Raw genomic sequence first — 24,092 nt, 5'->3', positions numbered from 1 at the left:
GTTCCATAAATTTGTGCCTCATTGACAGGAGGAACATCGAGAAATATAAGGCGAGTCTTCTTTGGGGAAGGTGGGGGCAAGGGATGGCCTCAAGTCTCTATAATGCTCCACCACTCTCCTAATGAAAAGTTGAGAACTTCCTAAAATAAGTCATCATAGTATTATGATCAATATTTATAACTTTGAAGCGAGAAGACTTACATTTTCTTTTGAGTGATCCCATGAAAAGAAACGAGTGAAAAAGGTGGCTCATGACCTTCTGTTACAATATAAGTAGGGATGTTCAGGGATAGGCCTTCAACAAGGACATTCATTTCCAGAAATTTCTGCTCATTACAATATCCATTGTAAGAAAAACATATGGCATGAAACAGTAAGTCCATATAACATTAAAATCATAGAGTTTGATCACATGGCTCATTTTATAGATGAATAAGAACTAGTTCCTAAGATGAGACTATCAAATAATTAGTGAATAATGAATAATGGAGAAACAACTGTCAAACTTGGCTCTTCATGAATTAGATGTATAAACAATGACTCCTTGTATAGTATAGAGGCATTTTCATGAAGCACTTGGATGCATTGGCAAAGAGTTCTAGGGGTTGTGGTTGAGATCCACTCATGCAGGAAAAAAAATGGAAGAAGTACAAAGTAATTATAGCATATGTTAATGGTGAGAATTCAAATGTTAGCAAAGTATTGAAAAGGAATGACTAAATGAAGACCATATAAAAGTGAAATGACATACTGATTCAAATGTGTATGTGTGAAAACATCATAGTGTGACAATTAGCGTAAAAGCTATCAGTGAGTTCAATATAGATACCAAGCCAAGATTAAGAGCTTCTTGTTTTGATTTGACAGTCGAATGTAAGCCAACCCACACATAAATCTCTCTTTGGCAATCAAGCAATAAAACATCTTCAGTTATTAAGTCACCCTGTGTATAGTTATATATCTCTTTGACCTGGAATATTATATCAAGGCCATCATTAATCACATTAAAATAATGCAAACAAATGTGGGTCATCTATGAATCCTTGAATTTCTTTTCCCTTTGAATTTTTCTATTCAATAAGAACAAAATATTGAAATAGTTAGTAATAAATTTAGAAGATAAAAAAGGATTCAATAGCTATGCTTGAATGCCTTCATAATTGCTATCCATTTTTCTGGTAGTTAGAGATAAGATATATTAAAAAGGGCTTCACTATGGATAAAGTCATAATCATTAAAACTTACTTGATCAACTTGGATGGCCTGCATATATTCACTGAGTTGATGACGTAAACAATGTCATAAAACTATAACAAATACTGTATCCCCAATCTGCAGAATATCAAGTGTGTTTGAGTTAAATGAAAGAAATAGAAAAGATGAAAATAAAATATATATTTTTTAATTAAAGTAGAATATAAAAGATAAGTATCACATAAAAAGTATAAAATTTATCTCCTTCTAGCCTAAACCAAATACATCTACAAAATATCTCTAATAATAGAACGTTCATAGAAACCGGTGTGCGGTGGAACAAAAACCCACTCATTCATTTTAAAACCCATTTTCAGTGTTTCCTTCTCCTGCTTCCATTCCTTTTCATCCTTTAGGTCAATTGATTTTTGTTATTATGCGTCTTGTGTAGTATGTTGTATATTGTTCATATTTTCCTCACTTATTATTCAAAAAGCATTTTCCTAATATAAGGTTGCCACAACTTGGAACTGCTCTGTCATGTGGATAGTTTTTGAGTGCCAGGGGATATGGAATGATAAGTTTTAACACTATGGACGAAGAATTGGAGGTTGGTGAGGGTGTGCAACATCAAACCAAAAATGAGGGATATTCACTAAACCCTGAATTCCCCAAAACATTAAAACCCCAAGAAATACACACTGCCTATTCCCACATCCCTCAAGATAAGAATGTGGTTGAAGCAAGTGAACAACAATTATAAATCAATATCACATATTCAATATAAATTTCAACATGCAAAAAATAAAAAAAGAGCATAAATCATATCAAATGCGACACGAACAGAGCATAGTTCAAACAGAAAACACACCAGAGGTTCACCAGGAAGCACAAAGATGCAATTGGTGCATCCAAGCATAAGCTCCAACGTAATCAGAGGCCGAACATTGACGGCAACTTGAACACACCGCGCATCGGAATTTTCCATCTCCAACCAATCCGAATCAGCCTCGAGGCTGGAAACCCTAAAATCCAATCAAAACGCAGAAATTAAAATAGTCTTAAAATATTCAAATAAAAATAAAAATAAAGCTACTTTGATGAGGAAAAGTGAAATATTAAAATCATCGCCAAAGGAATTAATTACGAGCAAATATATCAGCAATTACAATAATGCAATTCAAAGAGAAACATTTTGTCGGTAGGGAAAAGAGGGGAAAAACCGATTCATACAAAACGTTGAACAATTTAATTGAGAAATGGAAAATTGAGGAAAAGCTAAAGTGAGGTGAAAATGTAGTAGATCGAGGAACGAGAACAAAGTACATTGCACATCGGCAAAAGCAGGGGCACTAGCTGTCCGATTATGGAAGAGGTAGAGACGACATTTTGGGAGGAGAACTTGACATCAAATGGCGATAAACCCTAGAGAAGAGAGAAGAAGAGACAATGAGAGTGGCAGTGACGGAGAGGAAGAGAGCGTTGCTTTGCTCCGTGATTGTGATTTGATTGGTAGAGAGAGAACGTGCAAAAAGAAGGTCCTTTTTGGTTTTTTGGGTACCCTATTTTTTTGTCTGAAACTTAGGCTTTGGTTTGTTTCATGGTAACCCTAAAATGCAATCAAATCCTAAAATCTGAATCAGAATTTTTCATTTGAGATTGAGTATTTACTAAAAAAACAAGAGACTAGTATTCAAATTCAAATAGTCTTAAAGAGTTTTACCTACAACAACAATGGTAGGTATAAGACTTTTGAGGTTATACCTACACCAACCAATTATAGGCACAGGTTGTATGAAGTTTTATCTACATCACGTAGTTGTAGGTATAAATTTTTTAGAATTTTTCCTACACGGTGCCTACACGGTGCTTTTGTAGGTAGTAATTTTTTTGAGTTTTACCTACACTAATCAATCATAGCCACAAGTGTTTTTGGAGTTTTACCTACACAATCTAGTTGTAGGTAGAAGTATTTTTTTAGTTTTAATGAACTTGCCTACACCAAATAATGGTTGGTACAAGTGGTTGGATTTGTCCTATATTAGTCAATTGTAGGTAAAAGTATTTTTGAGATTTACCTACACTAATTCATGTCCGTAGGAAAAATGTTGTCTGTCATACCCTAATTTCGTCCGGGGACCTTTGCTTGATGACATGCGACCTTTCTTTGGTCCTTGTGAGGTGCTTCGCACCCATCATTAGGCAATTTGTGAAATTCCGGGACATGCCGAAAAACAAAAGAAAATATTGATGCACAATCCGTAAGGTTCCGTGACACACCGGAAATAAAATGGAAGCATCGTTGCACAGTTAGTGAGGTTCCGTAACATTCCGTAAGTCAAAAAGGGGATGATTATGTAATCCACAAGGTTCCATAACATTACGGAAAGAAAACGAGTATCGTTACGAAATTCGTAAGTTTCCGTAACTTTATGAAAAAAGAATCACAAAAAAAAGCAGGGGGTGTACTTAGTAAAAATGGGGGTGCAAATAGCACCCAGGCCCACTTGGGCCCTCCAGAATATTCCTCCAGAAGGCTGTTGCTTCTGGAGGAAGCAACCTGGCTCGCCTGGGCGAGCTGAGCTCGCCTGGGCGAGCTGGGCGGTAACCATCTCCCCTATTTTGCTATAAATAGGGGAGGAAGTGAAGAAGAAAAGGGTTCAGCCCCTTAGGCACTTCTCTCTCTTTCGAATTTGCTTGGAAAAATTGTTTCCGTGAAGAAAATGTAAGCCGAGGCGCTTCCGAAACGTTTCCGTAACGTTTTCCGTGAGGAATTTCGCAAAGGTTTCGACCGTTCTTCGACCTTCTTCATTCGTTCTTCATCGTTCTTCGATCTTCAACTGGTAAGTACCTCGAACCAAGCTTTTCGATTCATTCTATGTACCCATGGTGGTCCACATTGTGTTTCGTGTATTTTTATTCTCATTTCATTTACTTTTTATACCCCCTTTTGACGTGTTTAAGCCATTTTACTTAAGTCATTGCTCGCTTAACCTAAAAATAAAATACATTTCCACCGAACGTTTGAATTGTATTATCCGTTAACTTCGGTTAAAATGAATTCCGACCGTTCGGTCGTGCCGTAACCACGTTGGAAATCAAAAAGAGGTAAAATAATAATATAATAATAAAAAATGTTTCTTAGTAAAATAAAGCGGAAAATCAATCGGACGTTTTCTCTTTGGGATTTCTCATTCTTAATCGAATTGACTAATAACTAAGGTGAAACTAAGGCTAAAATCAAACTCGCCTAGTCAAGCTCGTCCACAAAAATAGGTTTTTGAAGTTTGTCATTTCAATTTCTCACTAAGTAAAATGGATCATTTTCAAGGTCCAACGCCTTAAAATGATCACCCCTTAAAGTAAAAAAGAATCACTTGATAAGAAAGAACTACGTAGGTCTGATTTTCTCATCCCAATTGAGGAATACGTAGGAGCAAAGGGAAACACCCTTGTCGACCACAAAAAAGGAAAAATATAAAAAGGGTATAAAGGATATAAAGACATAAAAAGGGAACATAAAAATCAAAGTCACGTTTGCACATTCGATTAAAGGCTGTCGTCCCTTGGGACGGACGTGTGGGGTGCTAATACCTTCCCCGTGCGTAAATACAACTCCCGAACCTTTCGCTTAAAAGTTCGTAGATCGCGTCTTTTCCAGTTTTTCCGACATTTTCCTCAAATAAACGTTGGTGGTGACTTCGCGCGTATTCCTTTCGTGGAACACGCATCCCGCGAGTCACGCGTCGCCCTCCCGCCGAAGGGTAGGTTGCGACAGTTGGCGACTCCACTGGGGACTGTTTTTAGAGAGTTAGGCCATTTAATCTTGTGCAATGTTTAACCATGACTTACTCCTTTGTTGGTTTCCCTTCATTATGTTCTTGTATATATAACTCTTTGATGCTTTTAGTGCATTTTTTTTGTATGCTTGAGGTAAATATTTATTCATTTGATGCACACAAACACTAACACTATTTGCACACACGGTGAGTTGAAAAAAAGGGGCCCTATACCCGGGTTCGTGGGAACATAAGGAGTGGAGGTGAATCCGTGATCATGCTAGGTCTTCGACTTGCTTGATTACAGTGAACCCTCATCTAGAGTTTTTCTCTTTGAAAACATATTGTTGCTAGTAGTCCCTACTGCTACAGTATGTTCTTCGAAGGGGATGATACCTCTAGAAATCATCAAGAGAGATATGACTACCTTGGGGGTTATCACTAAAAGCCTAGTTAGCCCTCTCCCTTATAGGTCCCTTAAATAGGGGCACGGAGCAAACACGTTGCGTGCCATTTTTCACACTACCATGCATAAGTATCATATACCCTTTTGCTTATATTTGTTTGTGAATATTGTCCTACTATGTACATCCCCGTGTTGTGCCTTTCGCATATGCATCATGCGTGGCTTTCGTCTTTGATCCCCTCACTTTAGCAAACCGACGGAGGGTCCGTGTCGCCTTCTTAAAAACATACGTTGGGTGCCACGCTGCCCAAACGTTGTATCCAAGAAGGAAACAATTTCTCGGGCTCCCGTATTCGTAAATTGCATCTGTGTCATATGCATTTCTTCATGCATTCATCCATTCCACCCATGATAGATGTTGGAGTTTTGATTCGCACTAGATTTTATTTCACTTTAGTAAAACATGGGATCGAGTCAAAAGCCTTCGCTTAAAAAGAGGTTCTATCAAGTCAAAATCAAGAGCTTAGAGGTCACTAGTTTACGAGAGTTGGGGCAGTTAATGGGTCAACTTCAACGACAAGCCTTCTGCAAAGCCTACGGTAAGATTTGGGACCTAGCTATGGTAGAAGTCTCCATGGAACCGATTGCATCCCTTTCCTAGTATTATGACCAGCCCCTAAGGTGTTTCACATTCGAGGACTTCCAGCTAGTGCCGACTGTAAAAGAGTTTGAAGAAATCCTGGGATGCCCACTGGGAGGAAGGAAGCCATATCTTTTCTCTAGGTTCTATCCTTCCACGACAAGAGTTGCCAAGGTAGTGAAAATCTCAGCACAAGAGTTGGACCGGGTAAAGCAAAACAGGAATGGGGTAGTCGGAGTACCAAGGAAGTATTTGGAGGAAAGGGCAAAGGCCTTGGAAAATCAAGGCAAATGGGCTTTCTTTTATTGACATCTTGGTGCTTTTGATCTTTGGAGTTGTCCTCTTTCCGAATATGGAAGGGTTAGTGGACCTAGCAGTGATTGACGCTTTCCTCGCCTTTCATCATGGCAAGGAAAGCCCGGTCGTCGCCATTTTGGCCATGTATGACACGTTCGACCGGGGAGGTGAAAAGAGTGGCGCAAGAATTGTTTGTTATGCACTGGCTCTCTATGTGTGGCTGGTTTCACACCTTTTTCTCCAAGAAGGAAGGAAGAATTAGGATTCTATCTTCATACGAAGGATGTCCAAATGTTCCCTTGATGGAACAAGGGGTTGTATTAATTATAATCCCGTCCTCGCCATAAGACAGCTTGGCTACCCCATGAGAGAAGTGCCATTAGACGAAAGCATCACGCCTTTCATCGCACGGGGTTTCAGTGACCACAACGCGGGGATACTCCAAGGAGTTCGCAAGGCATGGGATGCGACGTGAAGAAAGGACAGAGAGCTTAGGGGAAGCAGTAATGGGATCATCGGCGGCTATCATAAGTGGCTGAGAGTCCGAACACAAGGATTGGATTGGCTCCCAAATCTAAAGACTGTGAGAGACGATGAGGTTAAGGCTTCGGAAGAAAGTGATGAGGTACAAGCCCTAAAGGCAGAGCTTGAAAGAGCCCGAGTAGTCGAAGAGAAGTTCAAGTCCATAGCCATCAAAGTCTGAAAAGAGTATGATGAACTAAGGGACGTCAATATGGCCACAGCTGAAGCCTTGGAACGAGAAACCAAGAAGGCCCGAAAGGAAGAACACGACCAAAGCAAAGTTTTGAGGGGCTTTATAGGGCAGCAATAGTGAGCTCAAGCTCCGAAGAGGTGAAAGGAATCATCACGGGTCAAAGGTATGATCTTGAAGGACGAGCTAAAGGCTTGCCTTAGGTCGAAAAGAAATTTGTCCCAACAGTTAAGCGAGACTGAAGGGAATATGTGGGCCATCATCGATGAGTGCAAAGAGAAGCTAAATCTAGCGGCGACTCACGAGCAAAGGCTAGAGGATGAGTACGCCAAGATATCAGCAGAAAGGGAAGCAAGGGAAAGGGTAATTGATTCATTGCACCAAGAGGCAACAATGTGGACGGACCGATTTGCTCTTACTTTGAACAGGAGTCAAGAACTTCCCCGATTGCTAGCCAAGGCCAAAGCAGTGGCGGACACCTACTCCGCCCCCGAGGAGATCCACGGACTTCTCAGCTATTGTCAGCATATGATAGACTTAATGGACCATATGATTAGAAACCGCTAGGAAGTTTGTATTGTCGCTCAAATCTTGACTAGTTATAACTTTTTGAAAAAAAAATGAGTTTATCCCACGTTTTTACTCCAAAAAATCAGTGCGAATCAAGTCACTCCCACATTTTATCTTTAGCATGCATTGTATGTTGGTCTCGTCCTTTGTCACGGGAAGCCGGAAGGTCCATATCACCTTCTTAATTGTACACATGGGGCACTGCGCCCCCAAATGTGCAAGTAAGAAGAGATAATTTTCCGGGCTCTCGTGTCCGTAAAATGCATTCATATCATGCATCGCATAAGCATCTTTTCATAACATCATAATGAACATATCGTTCCTGCATTTGTCCGTTATCATATTCCAGCCTCACATTTTGCATGAGTCATGGCATCATCATGCATATGCGTTCAACAAGCTTTTTGATCTGCAAAATTGCATACCATTTGTTTTCATGTTTGCTCATCCTTGTGTTTTCCTCTACAAAAACAAAAAAGGGGAAGCGTGAAACTTCACACTACATTCTTAGTTGCATGTAAAAAAAAAAAAAACACACAACAACAAAACAAAATAACTGAACATGGTACCTAAATGCATGGTTAACTAGGAAATGGTGTTTCTTCGGGCATCTCAATTTCATAATTACATTTTCCATGCATAGCTTAAAGTATGCCCGAGTCATTCATGCCTATGAGATGTTGTTGAAGTATTGGCAATCAGAATTGCCATTCCTTGGATTATAGGGTTGAACCAAGCTCATGCTTTTATAAAAAGGTTCATCAAGTCAAGTTGAAATATGGAAGTAACCGTCTTGCAAAATTGGGGCAAAAGATGAATCGAGTCACATCACGGCTTCGTCTACTGCCAAACATATTTAGGATTGTTGATGTCCTTGTTACTTCCAGTTTCACCTTGACAAAGATGTCATGGACCATGTTGAAAATCTAAACTGATTCAACCCCATATCCTGCGTAAAAATTCGCAATACTTCAACTGTACATCATTCGCATGCATCCATGTTTTTCATTGGTTGCATTGCTCATTGCATTCTTTCCTTGAAAAATAAAATAAAATAAAATAAAATGAACTTAATCATTGTTATAAAAAAAGAAAAGGACACGCTTTACGGCGCCCTTACCGAACTCGTGCTAGAGCTAGAGTAATGGGTGAAGCAGAGGAGGTGCAAGAGAAGATGAAGGCCGACATGGAGGCCATAAAAGAGCAAATGGCCACAATGATGGAGGCCATGATGAGCATGAAGAAGATAATGGAAGCCAATGCGATTATAGTTGCCGCTACTAGCGCTGTCGCTAAGGTGAACCCGATGCTCCCATCTGGCCTCAAGCAAATGAATCATCCAACCTCAAATATGGTAGGCAAAGATTTGGGAAGTACGGATGACCCCATGATGTGCAAATTCAAAACAAGCCCGCCTTCCCGCCATATGGCTTGCCTCCCAAACTATACACCACCCAATGTGGCGTACATTCCCAATGGGGATGTCAATAACTCCACTCCCATACTCATTAAGAGCCAACAACCTCAATCTGATCATGCACATGTCTCTCGACCCATGGAGGAGACACATGAAATTCCCCACCACAATCTAGCCAACTTCGAGCCTTGCCTCGGATATGCCACTGAAGGGCAAGCAGTTGGTGGTATACCCCTGCAAAACACTTTGGAGGGCCCTCAGTGTCACCCACAACCACAACCCTCACATTCCACAGCGGTTAAAAACCCTCATGCTATGGCAGAAATGGGAAAGAGGAAAGGCTCAGGGCCATTGAAGGAGGTAAAGATTATGCCTTTGCTAACCTAGAAGAGTTGTTCCTAGTACCCAATATCATCACCCCTCCCAAGTTCAAGGTGCTGGACTTTGACAAGTACAAGGGGACTACTTGCCCCAAGAACCATCCAAAGATGTATTGTCGGAAGATAAGGGCATACGCAAAGATGAGGAACTGCTAATACATTTCTTCCAAGAAAGTCTTACTGGGGTAGTTGTTACCTGGTACACTAACTTGGAACCTTCTCGAGTCCATACTTGGAAGGACCTAATGGTTGCCTTTGTTAGGCAGTATCAGTACAATTTTGATATGGTTGCGGATAGGATGCAACTACAAAACATGTGCAAAAAGGGGGATGGATCTTTCAAAGAACACGCCCAAAAGGTGGAGGGATCTGGCGACTCAAGTAGCACCCCCAATAAATAGAGAAAGAGATTATCACAATGATAGTAGACATGTTACCAGTGTTCTACTATGCAAAATGGTGGGTTACACACCTTCAAGCTTTGCGGATTTGGACTTCGCCAGCAGAAGGATCAAAGCGGGTCTGAAAAGAGGCAAATTTAATCATCCCACTTGGACGAATGAGAAAACTAGGGCAAATGAAGAGGGTGAGAATAAGGGAGAAGCCCATGTTGTGACTGTCATTCCTATACAGCCAAGTTTTCCACCAACCCAATAATGTCATTACTCAGCCAATAACCAACCTTCTCCTTACCCACCACCCAGTTATCCACAAAGGCCATCCCTAAATCAACCACAAAGCCTGTCTACCGCACTTCCAATGACGAAGACCACCTTTAGCACAAACCAAAAAAACACCAACAAAAAGGAATTTTGCAGCAAAAAGCCTGTAGGGTTCACCCCAAATTCCGTTGTCATATGCTAAACTTGATCCCATATCTACTTGATAATTCAATGGTAGCCATAACCCTAGCCAAGGTTCATCAACCTCCATTTCTCCGAGAATACGACTCGAACGCAACGTGTGCTTGTCACGGAGAAGCCCCGGGGCGTTCCATTGAGCATTGTAGGGCTCTGAAGCGTAAGGTGCAAGGTCTAATTGATACGGGCTGGCTGAAATTTGAGGAGAATCGCTTGTTGAATTATAACATTGACAAGCAACACCATACATGGGGCAATTCTGGAAGCTGTTGTTATGACTCATCAGGATTTTCAAGTTTATGCCATAAACCACAGTTACAATGCTAAATGATATGGATAAAATGGACATCCTTGTCTCTCTCATCCCCTCACGAACACATCTTTGCTTATTCAACTTCCACCGGAATGTGAGTGTAAGCCATTGGTCTGTTTGCTCAAGCAACCTGCGCTCCTGAGTGTTGACTTCCAAGACCGTTCAATCAGAGATTACTCATCTTGCATGTTGGTGGGGGTGTCATAAAACGACGAGTAAAAAAAAAAAAGAGGGGGCATTTGATTGACTGTGTTTTCAAGTAAAAATATAGACGTTCATGTGACCTCATTTTATCATTCCGGAAAGTTTGTCTTCTTAGAGAAGCGAGTTGTCAAGAATAGGATGTTGGACAAATGGCCTCAGTTACCTTAAGAAAAAAGGGGGGTTGAATTAAGATGCAAAGACTATTCCCCAATTGAACTATCACTCTTTCTTTTTGGATTAACAATGCACCCTTAACATAAATTACTCTAAAGACAATTCAAAATAAACTTCTTTAAAGCAAAAGATAAATAGCAATAAATAAAAGAAGTTTAAAGGAAGAGAGGAATGCAAACTTGATTTATACTGGTTCGGCCACTTCCCGCGCCTACGTCCAGTCCTCAAGAAACCCACTTGAGATTTTCCACTCTCTTTGTAAAACTCCTTTTACAAAGTCTGAACCACACAGGGACAACCCTTCCCTTGTGTTCAAGAATCCTCTACAATAAGAGACTCTCAGTCTCTTAATCCCTTTTCAGAAGTAAGAAGAAGAGAAGAAGAAATCTCTTTTGAAAGGGATAGATTGTACAATGAAGACCAATCAAAATTCCTTATTGAATATGCAAGTGGTTGACCAAGGAATCTTTTTTAGAGGATAAGACAGTTCAGTTCAGAAAAACTCTTAATCTTTTGAGAGGATAAACTTTGTGGGCAATGAAAACTCTCTTTAAATTCGTGCTTCCAAGCCACCTTTGATGCCCATTCATAAACCATTTGAATAGATGTGACTCTTGAAAATTATTTTCCAAAAATCCCCTCTGGTAATCAGTTACAAGACTTGTGTAAACGATTACAGGTTTTAAAAATTTGAAATAAAACATTTTCAACTACTGGTAATCGATTACCAGAGAGCAAATCTCAATTTGAAATGATAGAATTCTTTGGTCAAACCTTTTGTTTTTCAATTTGGAAACTTCTTCCTAAGATTCTAGAGATCAACTTGATCATATATCTTGATTTCTTGTCTCGAATAAAACTTAGAAGCACTTGATCCTTCGGCATCATCAAAACATCAAAACATCTTGCTTCTACATAGGAGTCATTTGACTTAATCCATCAACTGAAAAAAATCCTTCAACTATTTCTCGTCCTTGGAAAATTCTTTTTGCAAGAATCAACTGCTTCTTTCATTCTTCCTCACTACGAGGCTATGAAAATAAGACAACGATTGGTACCTCAAAGCCTTACACTGGGGCAATGAGGGGCATCGTGCATGAGCCTCAAGTGAACCTAGGGGCAGATTAGAAGTTCTCACCCAATAGGTTCCCTCCTATAAGGTCATGACGAAAGACAACGATTGGTACCTCAAAGCCTTACACTGGGGCAATGAGGGGCACCGTGCATGAGCCTCAAGTGAACATAGGGGCCAATCAAAAGTTCTCACCCATCGATGTTTTCAACAAAAAAGGGGGACAAACCCTAGGATTTCAATGGATTGATTAAACATCAAACGACTCCATTGTCGTCACTCCAAAATGGTCAAATGACTAAATCAAACAAAACACACACTCTGAGGGAGTTCTCGGAGAGATTTGCAAAAGATAGGATAAGGTTGCATGGACTATCACCTCTTTCAAAAGGACAGTTAATTTGTGTTTTCAAAAAAAAAATCAAATCAAAATCAAAATCACAAAATAGGGAAAGAATGTCATGAACATTGTACAATTTTCCATAACATTGCATTATTGCATACAAAGCCTGCATTTACTACATTTCAAGATGAAGGTTGCATACATTTGCATCCCCAAAAAATCATCATGTTCATATTAGGTAATAAGTGAATAGATGAGAGGCCCTCTCAAAGAGTCAACCTCTTGCTTTCTTGTAAGGTTAAAGTCCTTTGGTACTTGTACCTATTGGCTCGCCTTCAGAGGACTGCATGTCCTCACCTTTAGAGGGCTACAGGCCCTCGCCATTATGTCCTCACCTTCAGAGGGCTACACGCCCTCGCCATCAGAGGACTGCATGTCCTCACCTTCAGAGGGCTACACGCCCTCGCCATCAGAGGATTGCATGTCCTCACCTTCGTAGGGCTACACGCCCTCACCTTTAGAGGATCACACGTCCTCGCCAACAGAGGGCTGCACGCCCTCACCTTTAGAGGACTACACGTCCTCGCCAACAGAGGGCTGCACACCCTCACCTCCAGAGGACTACACATCCGCACCTCACCTTTAGAGGGCTACGTGTCCTCATTTTCAGTGTGCTCCATATCCACACCTTAAGATAATTTAAGGTCCTCTGTCCTTAAATGCTTAACCGAGACTTGCACTCCCGGTTAAGGGACCAGTAGTTTCCTTTTAACGGTTCCTGGGCCACCCCCTGATATTGGAGGAGGGCCAACTGTGCGAGCACAACCAGAGAGGGAGGCTATCACACAGCTACTATGCATACCGGGGCAAGATTTCACCCGTGCCGCTGCAAAGAGACGAGTGCGGATCATGCACACCAACATGACCACTCTTACACAGATATAGATGACATTGCTACTTAGCAACATTCTGCCCAGCGACCGCAATGCCAATCTCCCCCTGCAAAAGTATCAGTTGGTCTGTGTCGTCCCGACATGGGTAAGTATGCATATGGTTCAACTGATTTCTGATACCATCTATTGTTTGCAGGAATCGCACCCACAAAGACACCTAGTGGACCTAAAGAAGTCCAACAGGGCCCTGGGGTTTCCAGCTCTGGTTACGGGCCTCTGTCGGCCCTACAGGGCGCCCGTTCCCCCCAGCAAGTTCATGTCGTCGTGGCATAGGTAAGTATGCACCTCCCCCAACTGATTTCTGATGTCATCTATTGTTTGCAGGGATTGTGCCCGCAAGACACCTAGTGGACCCGAAGAAGGCCAACATGGTCTTGGAGTTGCCAGCTCTAAATACGGGTCTCTGTCAGTTCTAGGGAGTGCCTGTCGCCCCCAGCAAGGTCATCAGGCCCCCCTACCAATCGAGCTTTCATCAAGAAGTACTGCGCCCCCAGGCAAGCGCAGGGCGAAACACCACATCAGCATTGGGATGGCCGGTAGCGGGCAATAGACACACCGCCGCCAACTCTAGAGTTCACCTCAGCTCATCCATAAAAAGGTTAGAGCGTTGCCTACGACACATGGCCGACCCATAGGCGACCAAGTCCAAAGCCAAAGGTAAGCAAAGTATTAGGTCAGTGACCGACAAGTCATAAGGCGTCTAGCTCAAGACGTTAAAGAAGCGCTACTAGGAGGCAACCTAGTAACTTTTAAATTTCTGCTTGCTATTTGATCACTTTTTATAGTAGGACACACCTAGTTGCTCATGATCCTAAGAATTTAAATAAAACGAGCACAAGCTCGGAAGGTAGTCATACCTCACAAAATATATGTATGCGTGTTTAGGTAGTGAAAAATACCTTAGATATGCATGTATGTAATTTAGGTAGCAAACAACTACCTCACAAAATATATATATGTATGTTTAGGTAGCAAGATACCTTAGATATGCATGTATGTAAACAAAAACACACTTCACAAAATATATATATGTATGTTTAGGTAGCAAGATACCTTAGATATGCATGTATGTAGCAAAAAGATACCTCACAAAATATATATATGTATGTTTAGGTAGCAAGATACCTTGGATATGCATGTATATAGCAAAAATACCTCACAAAAATATACACATGTTTAGGTAGCAAAATACCTCATGAAAAAAAAAGAAAAAAAAACAAAAACAAACAAGAAAAAGAAATAAACATAAAAAAAAAGGAAAAAGAGAGAAAAAAGAAAAATAAGTTGTCTAGCTGAAAAACCAACATGCTTTTGAAAAGAGATGACTTCCAACTTTTCTTTAAAGAAAAATTCGCTGATCATAGCTAGTTTTTGGAAAATGTGTCTACACCTGAAGGGTGAATGCTGTGAAATTTCCCCGGACACCCGAAATGGACTCGGATGAATGCACAAATTGATAAATGAACATATTTTGGAAACATTGGGTTGATTTAAAATAGAGGAAATGAATCCTGAGCCCTAGCATCACATGACCATAAAAATTTGACACTTGAGCGTCCACATAGGTGCATGCATGACCAGTTTTGCATAAAATTTCCAAATCATCATTTTTGCATTTGTGTCATGGAAATAATGTGGGGCATCCCTTTTATCCTTGAGCCAAACCAAACCCTGACATGTATCATGTCTAGCCATTCTACAAGTCTTGAGCCAAAATCCTGACTCACCATAAACCTTGACCCAGGGTGAGAATGTCAATCCTTACCCTCGGAAGCAAAAAAGAAGAGAAGGAAAATTTCCAATCAAAGAAAAAAGAGAAGGAAAATTTCCAATCAAAGAGAAAGCAAAAAAGAGAGAAGGAAAATTTCCAATCAAAGGAAAAAAGGAAGCAAGGAAATTCCCAATCAAAGAGTGGGAGAAAGCGAAAAGAAAGGAAAGAAAATTCCAAGTCAAAGAAAAAAGAATGGGAGAAAGTAAAAAAGAAGAAAGCTCCTAGTCAAAGAAACCAGAAGAAATGCGCAGAGAGGTCTTTGGACCAGACAATATCTGAACAAATACAGAATTGTCACCAAATGAACAAAAGAAAGCAAAGGAAACCATGACCTAAAGTGGTCTTCTCCCTTTGATTACCAACCAAAATCCTATGCGTCGGTGACTTGTTCGCCTCGCGAAAAACCAAAACAGAAAAGGAAAAGGCCAAAAACACGCAAAAGCCGAAAAACCCACCAAAAGAACCCATTCCCAAGGGAAGTCCTATTGATCCATGATCACACATGTAATTTTTTATTTGATAGGAAATAATTTGCAAAGTCAAGTCATGACATATCTATGGTTCGGAATTAGGATGAAACACTTACCTGTGCGAGATTGATACACTTTGAGTGACTTTCTTCTATTTTTGTCGAACCCAGTGTTTCCTCTAAATGGTCATTTAGAAATGAAATGCTAAACATCCAAAATCTCATTTATGGTTATGGGGGATTTCATCAACATACTCTCCTTCCCCGATGGACGCATTGTTTTTCACTCAAAAAAAGCATATGTTGCTCTAATCAGTTGGAATATTTGTCTCTTTGCTAAAGCATGTTTGCATTTTGGTGGAGAAAACACCGAGACTTTTTCAAGTCTCACAAGTTATCCAGAACTACGTAGGTCTGAGTTCCTCGTTGGAGGATACGTAGGAGCAAGAGCCTCGCTTTTGTCGACCGCACCGCTTTTTGTTGCCATGACCCAAGAGCTGGTAACCCGCGGAGACACCTTACGGTTATCCGCACCTCGTCATTCAGTGACCCCAAGTGTGATTGATGAGCAAAGGCCAGTGTGGTCATTTGCACCCTTTCCGGAGATGTCAACATCTTCCGGTGGAGACTTTTTCAAGTCTCACAAGTTATCTAGAACTACGTAGGTCTGAGTTCCTCATTGGAGGATACGTAGGAGCAAGAGCATTGCTTTTGTTGGCCGTCCCATAATCTCTGTCATACTGGCCCTGAGGTCATGTGACATGCGGAGACAAAATTTGGTCATTCCGCACCCAGAGGCGGCGGGCTCGATGACATGCGGAGACAAAATTTGGTCATTCCGCACCCCTTCGCCATTCAGACACAGTCGTGTCCGATGGCACGCAGAGACAAGATTTGGTCATTCTGCACCCTTTGTCATCTAGAGGCGGCGGGCCCGATGACATGCGGAGACAAAATTTGGTCATTCCGCACCCCTTTGCCATTCAGACACAGTCGTGTCCGATAGCACGCAGAGACAAGATTTGGTCATTCTGCACCCTTTGTCATCCAGAGGCGGCGGGCTCGATGACATGCGGAGACAAAATTTGGTCATTCCGCACCCCTTTGCCATTTAGACACAGTTGTGTCCGATGGTACGCAGAGACAAAATTTGGTCATTCTGCACCCTTTGTCATCCAGAGGCGGCGGGCCCGATGACATGCGGAGACAAAATTTGGTCATTCTGCACCCCTTTGTCATTTAGACACAGTCGTGTTCAATGGCGCGCAGAGACAAAATTTGGTCATTCTGCACCCTTTGTCATTTAGAGGCAGCGGGCCCGATGACATGCGGAGACAAAATTTGGTCATTCCGCACCCCTTTGACATTCAGACACAGTCGTGTCCGATGGCACGCAGAGACAAGATTTGGTCATTCTGCACCCTTTGTCATTCAGAGGCGGCGGACCCGATGACATGCGGAGACAAAATTTGGTCATTCCGCACCCCTTTGCCATTTAGACACAGTTGTGTCCGATGGTACGCAGAGACAAAATTTGGTCATTCTGCACCCTTTGTCATCCAGAGGCGGCGGGCCCGATGACATGCGGAGATTTACATCATCTTTCGCACTCACAAGATCTGTCATACTGACTTTTGAGTCACGTTGACGGGCGGAAATACCCGAGTGGTTATCCGTATAAACATTCTTTTGCTATCTGTAAGACAAAACGCTTGATAGCATGCAGAGACTGACATCGTCTTCTGCACCTTTTGTTCCCTCAGGAACAACAAGTCATTTGCATGCGGAGATTTTATGGTCACCCGCGACTCTCGTCAATCGAGAGGAACGAAATTAGTGTCTTATCTTTACTTTCCTTTTATCTCCAATAAAAGACAAGTAAAGAGGGGCAACTGTCATACCCTAATTTCGTCCGGGGACCTTTGCTTGATGACATGCGACCTTTCTTTGGTCCTTGTGAAGTTCTTGGCACCCATCATTAGGCAATTTGTGAAATTTCGGGACATGCCGAAAAACAAAAGAAAATATTAATGCACAATCCGTAAGGTTCCGTGACACACCGGAAATCAAATGGAAGCATCGTTGCACAGTTAGTGAGGTTCCGTAACATTCCGTAAGTCAAAAAGGGGATGATTATGTAATCCACAAGGTTCCGTAACATTACGGAAAGAAAACGAGTATCGTTACGAAATTCGTAAGTTTCCGTAACTTTACGAAAAAAGAATCACAAAAAAAAGCAGGGGGTGTACTTAGTAAAAATGGGGGTGCAAATAGCACCCAGACCCACTTGGGCCCTCCAGAATATTCCTCCAGAAGGTTGTTGCTTCTGGAGGAAGCAACCTGGCTCGCCTGGGCGAGCTGGGCGGCAACCATCTCCCCTATTTTGCTATAAATAGGGGAGGAAGTGAAGAAGAAAAGGGTTCAGCCCCTTAGGCACTTCTCTCTCTTTCGAATTTGCTTGGAAAAATTGTTTCCATGAAGAAAATGTAAGCCGAGGCGCTTCCGAAACGTTTCCGTAACGTTTTCCGTGAGGAATTTCGCAAAGGTTTCGACCGTTCTTCGACCTTCTTCATTCGTTCTTCATCGTTCTTCGATCTTCAACGGGTAAGTACCTCAAACCAAGCTTTTCGATTCATTCTATGTACCCATGGTGGTCCACATTGTGTTTCGTGTATTTTTATTCTCATTTCATTTACTTTTTATACCCCCTTTTGACGTGTTTAAGCCATTTTACTTAAGTCATTGCTCGCTTAACCTAAAAATAAAATACATTTCCACCGAACGTTTGAATTGTATTATCCGTTAACTTCGGTTAAAATGAATTCCGACCGTTCGGTCGTGCCGTAACCACGTTGGAAATCAAAAAGAGGTAAAATAATAATATAATAATAAAAAATGTTTCTTAGTAAAATAAAGCGGAAAATCAATCGGACGTTTTCTCTTTGGGATTTCTCATTCTTAATCGAATTGACTAATAACTAAGGTGAAACTAAGGCTAAAATCAAACTCGCCTAGTCAAGCTCGTCCACAAAAATAGGTTTTTGAAGTTTGTCATTTCAATTTCTCACTAAGTAAAATGGATCATTTTCAAGGTCCAACGCCTTAAAATGATCACCCCTTAAAGTAAAAAAGAATCACTTGATAAGAAAGAACTACGTAGGTCTGATTTTCTCATCCCAATTGAGGAATACGTAGGAGCAAAGGGAAACACCCTTGTCGACCACAAAAAAGGAAAAATATAAAAAGGGTATAAAGGATATAAAGACATAAAAAGGGAACATAAAAATCAAAGTCACGTTTGCACATTCGATTAAAGGCTGCCGTCCCTTGGGACGGACGTGTGGGGTGCTAATACCTTCCCCGTGCGTAAATACAACTCCCGAACCTTTCGCTTAAAAGTTCGTAGATCGTGTCTTTTCTGGTTTTTCCGACGTTTTCCTCAAATAAACGTTGGTGGCGACTCCGCGCGTATTCCTTTCGTGGAACACGCATCCCGCGAGTCACGCGTCGCCCTCCCGCCGAAGGGTAGGTTGTGACATTGTCCATAAGCATATGTTATTTTTCTTGTAGTGAGGCTTTAAAAAATAGTATCAAGTAATATATTTTGAATTAGGTTTTGATACAAATAAATAACAAAATGCCAACATTATTTATTAATAAGGTATTTTTTACTACATTAATAAGAAATTTATTAAAACTAGTGTATAACAAGATTTTGATTACATTCCCTCATGTATTAATTATTTTGGATGAAATTATACGAGTTTCTTCTTGTAAAAAAAAAGTATATATAACATGTGTTGAATGCTAGTTTATGATAAATTTAAAGATTCATTAACTATTATTTTAAAACATATATAGAACAAAAATTAAAATCAACCTAATTAAAATTACTTAAAATTAAATTAGATTAAGTTTAAATTAAATGATAAAATAAAAAAATTAATTACATTAAAGGTATTGTTAACTATTTAACTAGTCTCTTAAAAATACTTAATTTATAAATATTAAGCAAATTTATTAGAAAAAATATTAGGAGGATTGAACAAGTTGTTAAAATGTTGAATCCTCCTAATATATTTTTTTATTAATTCCTAATATATTTTTTAGGTTAAATTACTCGTTTGTTCCTTATAATTTCCTGATTCTTACTTTTTAATTCTTATAATTTGAAAGTAGTTTTTTTAGTCCCTATAGTTTATGTTATAATTATGGGTATTATTAGATGTATCTTTAGAGTAGATTTCCCTATTTTATCTTGTTGAAGAAGACAGCAGTGTGTACTGTCTTGTCAAAGCTTGTCAAGCTGTCTCTCTCCTATTTGTATATATATATGTTATTTGAATGAAATAAAACTAAGGAACTGAGGGAAAAGTTTCTCTCCTCACATATTCAAAGCTTTAAGTTGGTACCAGAGCGGGTCGTATCCACCGCCGTCTGCGCCGCCGTCCGCCGCCGTCCGCCACCGTCCGCCGCCGTCCGCCGGCCGTTTCAACCGGTGACTACAGGGTTTTGTGCGCCTCGAGGAGCGCAACTCAGCGCAACTAACCGCTGGGCCAGGAGCTTCCCCACGCGCCGTCACGCGCCATCTTCGTGCGCGCCAAACGCCGGCGCGTGACCACCACGCGCCGCCCTCCCCTTGCCGGAAACGCGCGCGTTTGCTTCCGGCCGTCTCGTCGGGCTCTCCTGAGTCCATATCAGCCATTAGTTTTTGGTTTCGGCACTTCGTTGAGTGACCTTGTGCCTTCCTTGTCTCTCTACTTTAGTTTCCTTTGATCTGTGAGTGAAAATGGCTTCGTCTGGCCCAATACTTTCGTTTTCTGGAACTCCCACTATCACAACAACAAAGCTCAATTGGAAAAATTACTTATCCTGGTCTGCTTCAGTAGAACTGTGGTTCCTTGGGCAAGGGCATCATGACCATCTTGAAAAAGATGCTGAGGCAGTTCCGGATGATAGAAGACCTGAGTGGGAAAAGTTAGATTATCAGCTCTGTGCTGTCTTATGGCAGTCAGTTGAGGCAGATGTTTTGGAGATTCTCAGATCGTTCAAAACATGCTGCTCCTTTTGGAAAAAGGCCCGGGAATCTTTGCCAATGATATTCAGAGTTTGTTTGATGCAACCATGAAGGTCACAGCTCTCAAACAAACCAGCCACGATATGATTGCACACATAGGTAAAGCTCGGGCAGCAGTGGAAGAATTGAAGAGGTTCCTTGTGGCTGAATCGTTGGAGGAAGTGAATAGAAAGCTAGATAAGTTCTATATGGTTCTCATCTTGAGAAGTTTACATTCAGACTTTGATCACGTTCGTGATCAAGTCTTAGCTGGAGATCAGGTTCTGTCGATGGATTCTCTCATCACTAGGCTGCTTCGTGTTCCCCATGCATTGAAAGAAGAAAATCCGGCTGATGTAGTGGAGACGTCAGCCATGGCTGCACCTCGTGGGAGAGGGGGAGGACGTAACAGTAGAGGAGGCCGTGGTGGACGTCCTCAATGCACATATTGCAAGAGGATGGGCCACACACAAGAGACTTGCTACTCCTTGCATGGCTTCCCTGACAAAGTAGCTCAGGTAACTCAGACCGAAACCAAAAAATCAGAGTCTAAGTTCTTTGATAAAGAATATTAAGAATATTTGAAGCTGAAATCTGAGAAATCCAGCAGCCAGACTTCATCTTCCTCTGTACCATGTTATTCAACAGCATGTATTTCTCAATCTATTGATGGTCCCAGTCCTTGGATACTTGATTCAGGTGCCTCTGATCATATTTCTGGTAACAAGTCTTCTTTTACATCCATTTCTTTTCCAAAAATTCCTCATCTTGTTACTGTGGCTAATGGTTCCAAAGTTGCAGCTCAAGGGAGTGGTCATGTGTCTTTATCTTCCTCATTGAAGTTGGATTCTGTTTTGTTTATTCCTCAATGTCCCTACAATTTAATTTCATTGAGTCAGTTAACCCGTTCATTAAATTGCTCAGTAACCTTTACCGCTAATTCTTTTGTTATCCAGGAACATGGCACGGGTCGATTGATTGGAGAAGGACGTGAATCACGAGGACTTTACTACTTGAAGCCCAACTTTTCTGTTTCTTGTTCAGCAACTTCAAACCCCAAACTTTTGCATGATCGTCTAGGTCACCCAAGTCTACCAAAACTGAAAATGATGATCCCTAGTCTGAAGAATCTTCGAGTCTTAGAATGTGAACCTTGTCAACTAGGAAAACATGTTAGGTCCTCATTTCCAAAAACTGTTCAAAGATGTAATTCAGCCTTCTCTATCATTCATTCTGATATTTGGGGACCAAGTCGTGTTTCCTCTTTTGGTTTTCGATATTTTGTAACTTTTATTGATGAATTTTCTAGATGTACTTGGGTTTATTTAATGAAAGACAGATCTGAACTTTTGCCTATTTTCATGTCCTTCCTCAATGAGATTGAAAACCAATTTAAAACAACAATTCAGGTTTTTAGAAGTGATAATGCCAAAGAGTATTTCTCTCATGATTTCTCCTCTTTGTTATCTTCAAAAGGCATTCTACATCAATCTACATGTCCCCATACACCACAACAAAATGGTATCGCCGAAAGGAAAAATCGTCATCTCCTTGACATCGCACGATCACTAATGTTAGCCTCTCATGTTCCCACACACCATTGGGGGGATGCGGTGCTTACTGCTTGTTTCCTAATTAACAGAATGCCTTCCTCCTCTCTTGAGAATCAAATTCCTCACTCAATCATTTTCCCTCATGATCATTTATTCCATGTTCCACCTAAAGTGTTTGGCTGTACTTGTTTTGTTCATAATCTCTCCCCTGGTTTAGACAAACTTTCTGCCCGTGCAATTAAGTGTGTCTTTTTAGGTTATTCTCGTCTTCAAAAGGGTTACAAATGCTTCTCACCATCCACCAGGCGATACTACATGTCTGCAGATGTAACCTTCTTTGAAGACACACCATTCTACCCATCATCTACTGACCATTCTTCTTCCATCCAGAATGTCCTTCCAATTCCCTCTCCATGTCCTCTAGATACCTCAAATCCAGATGTCAGTGAGGTTCCTTCTTCTCCACCTCATCCAACTGAAGTTGCTTCTCCACCTCTTCTCACAAACCAATGCAGGATACAACAAGTTGGTCCTTCAATACCTGAAGCTTCTTTTCATGATTCTCCTCCTTCTTCAATCAATCCTCAAGCCATGGATCCTGCCACTTCTCATCCCTCTTATTCAGATTGGCCCATTGCCATCCGAAAAGGTACTAAATCCTCTCGTAATCCTCATCCTATCTATAACTTTTTGAGTTATCATCGTTTGTCTCCTTTATATTCTTCGTTTGTTTTCTCTCTATCTTCACATTTTGTTCCTTCTAATATTCATGAGGCACTTAGTCATCCTGGATGGAGACAAGCTATGATTGATGAAATGCAGGCTCTTGAACATAGTGGTACTTGGGAACTTGTTTCTCTTCCTCCTGGTAAGAAGGCTGTGGGTTGTAGATGGGTCTACGCAGTTAAAGTTGGGCCTAATGGTGAAATTGATCGACTTAAGGCTCGATTAGTAGCTAAAGGCTATACTCAGATATATGGCCTTGATTATTGTGACACCTTCTCTCCGGTAGCTAAGATCACTACTGTCCGTCTCTTTCTTGCTATGGCTGCCATGCGTCATTGGCCTCTCCATCAGCTTGATATTAAAAATGCCTTCCTTCATGGTGATCTTGAGGAAGAAATTTATATGGAGCAACCTCTTGGGTTTGTTGCTCAGGGGGAGTATGGTCTTGTTTGTAAGCTGCGTCGATCTCTCTATGGGTTGAAGCAATCCCCTCGGGCTTGGTTTGGTAAATTCAGTCATATTGTTCAACTTTTTGGGTTGAAACGTAGTGAGGCTGATCATTCTGTTTTTTATTGTCATTCATCCCCTGGAAAATGTGTTTACTTGATAGTATATGTTGATGATATAGTGATTACAGGGAATGATGCTTCTAAGATTATTCAGCTAAAGGAGCACTTATTTAGTCATTTTCAGACCAAAGACTTGGGATATTTGAAGTACTTCCTTGGTATTGAGGTGGCTCAGTCAGGAGATGGTATTGTGATCTCTCAAAGGAAGTACGCCCTTGACATTTTGGAGGAGACAGGCATGCAGAATTGTAGACCTGTTGATAGTCCTATGGATCCGAATCTGAAGCTTCTTGCAGATCAGAGTGAAATGTATTCTGATCCCGAGAGATATAGAAGACTTGTGGGAAAACTCATCTATCTCACCATTACAAGACCTGATGTTTCCTTTGCTGTTGGAGTGGTGAGCCAATTTATGCAAAACCCTCGTGTTGATCATTGGAATGCTGTTATGCGTATTCTTAGATACATTAAAAGAGCTCCAGGTCAAGGATTACTTTATGAAGACAAAGGTAATACACAAGTATCTGGATATTGTGATGCAGATTGGGCTGGCTGTCCTATGGATAGGAGATCCACATCCGGATATTGTGTCTCTATTGGAGGGAATGTTATTTCTTGGAAAAGTAAGAAGCAA

General features: G+C 41.0%; 2 protein-coding genes across 3 annotated transcripts; one reads left to right on the top strand and one right to left on the bottom strand.

Annotated features, from left to right (window-relative positions):
* Positions 1 to 2: 2 nt before the first annotated feature.
* Positions 3 to 2,793, bottom strand: LOC114395819 (villin-1-like). Of its 2 annotated transcripts, XM_028357676.1 has the most exons (6): positions 2,521 to 2,793; positions 2,066 to 2,219; positions 1,246 to 1,332; positions 830 to 970; positions 202 to 326; positions 3 to 118 (listed from the first exon to the last, which is right to left on the bottom strand). In XM_028357676.1, exons 3-6 carry the CDS (start codon positions 1,267 to 1,269, stop codon positions 19 to 21), a joined length of 390 nt encoding a protein of 129 aa, XP_028213477.1. In that variant the 5' UTR covers positions 1,270 to 1,332; positions 2,066 to 2,219; positions 2,521 to 2,793; the 3' UTR covers positions 3 to 18. The 2 variants fall into 2 exon arrangements, with proteins under 2 accessions (XP_028213477.1, XP_028213476.1); XM_028357675.1 differs by lacking the exons at positions 1,246 to 1,332; positions 2,066 to 2,219; positions 2,521 to 2,793 and having other exon boundaries at positions 830 to 1,239.
* Positions 2,794 to 20,404: 17,611 nt separating this feature from the next.
* Positions 20,405 to 21,185, top strand: LOC114397057. Its single transcript, XM_028359186.1, has one exon. The coding sequence runs from the start codon at positions 20,610 to 20,612 to the stop codon at positions 21,183 to 21,185; it is 576 nt and encodes a 191-aa protein (XP_028214987.1). The 5' UTR covers positions 20,405 to 20,609.
* Positions 21,186 to 24,092: the final 2,907 nt, after the last annotated feature.

Source organism: Glycine soja, chromosome 18 (genome assembly GCF_004193775.1).
Source record: "Glycine soja cultivar W05 chromosome 18, ASM419377v2, whole genome shotgun sequence".
NCBI classification, from domain to species: Eukaryota; Viridiplantae; Streptophyta; class Magnoliopsida; order Fabales; family Fabaceae; genus Glycine; species Glycine soja.
The sequence above is the reverse complement of the archived record's forward strand: the minus strand, read 5'-3'. Positions and strand labels throughout refer to the sequence as shown.

Bases quoted from the DNA above. Each gene is read 5' to 3' on its own strand.
- LOC114395819 (XM_028357675.1), bottom strand. From the start codon at position 1,033: ATGACCCACATTTGTTTGCATTATTTTAATGTGATTAATGATGGCCTT. The intron at 327-829 runs GTATCTATATTG...TGTAATGAGCAG, and splicing joins AAGCTCTTAATCTTGGCTTG to AAATTTCTGGAAATGAATGT. The intron at 119-201 runs GTAAGTCTTCTC...ACTTTTCATTAG, and splicing joins GGGATCACTCAAAAGAAAAT to GAGAGTGGTGGAGCATTATA.
- LOC114397057 (XM_028359186.1), top strand. From the start codon at position 20,610: ATGCTGCTCCTTTTGGAAAAAGGCCCGGGAATCTTTGCCAATGATATT.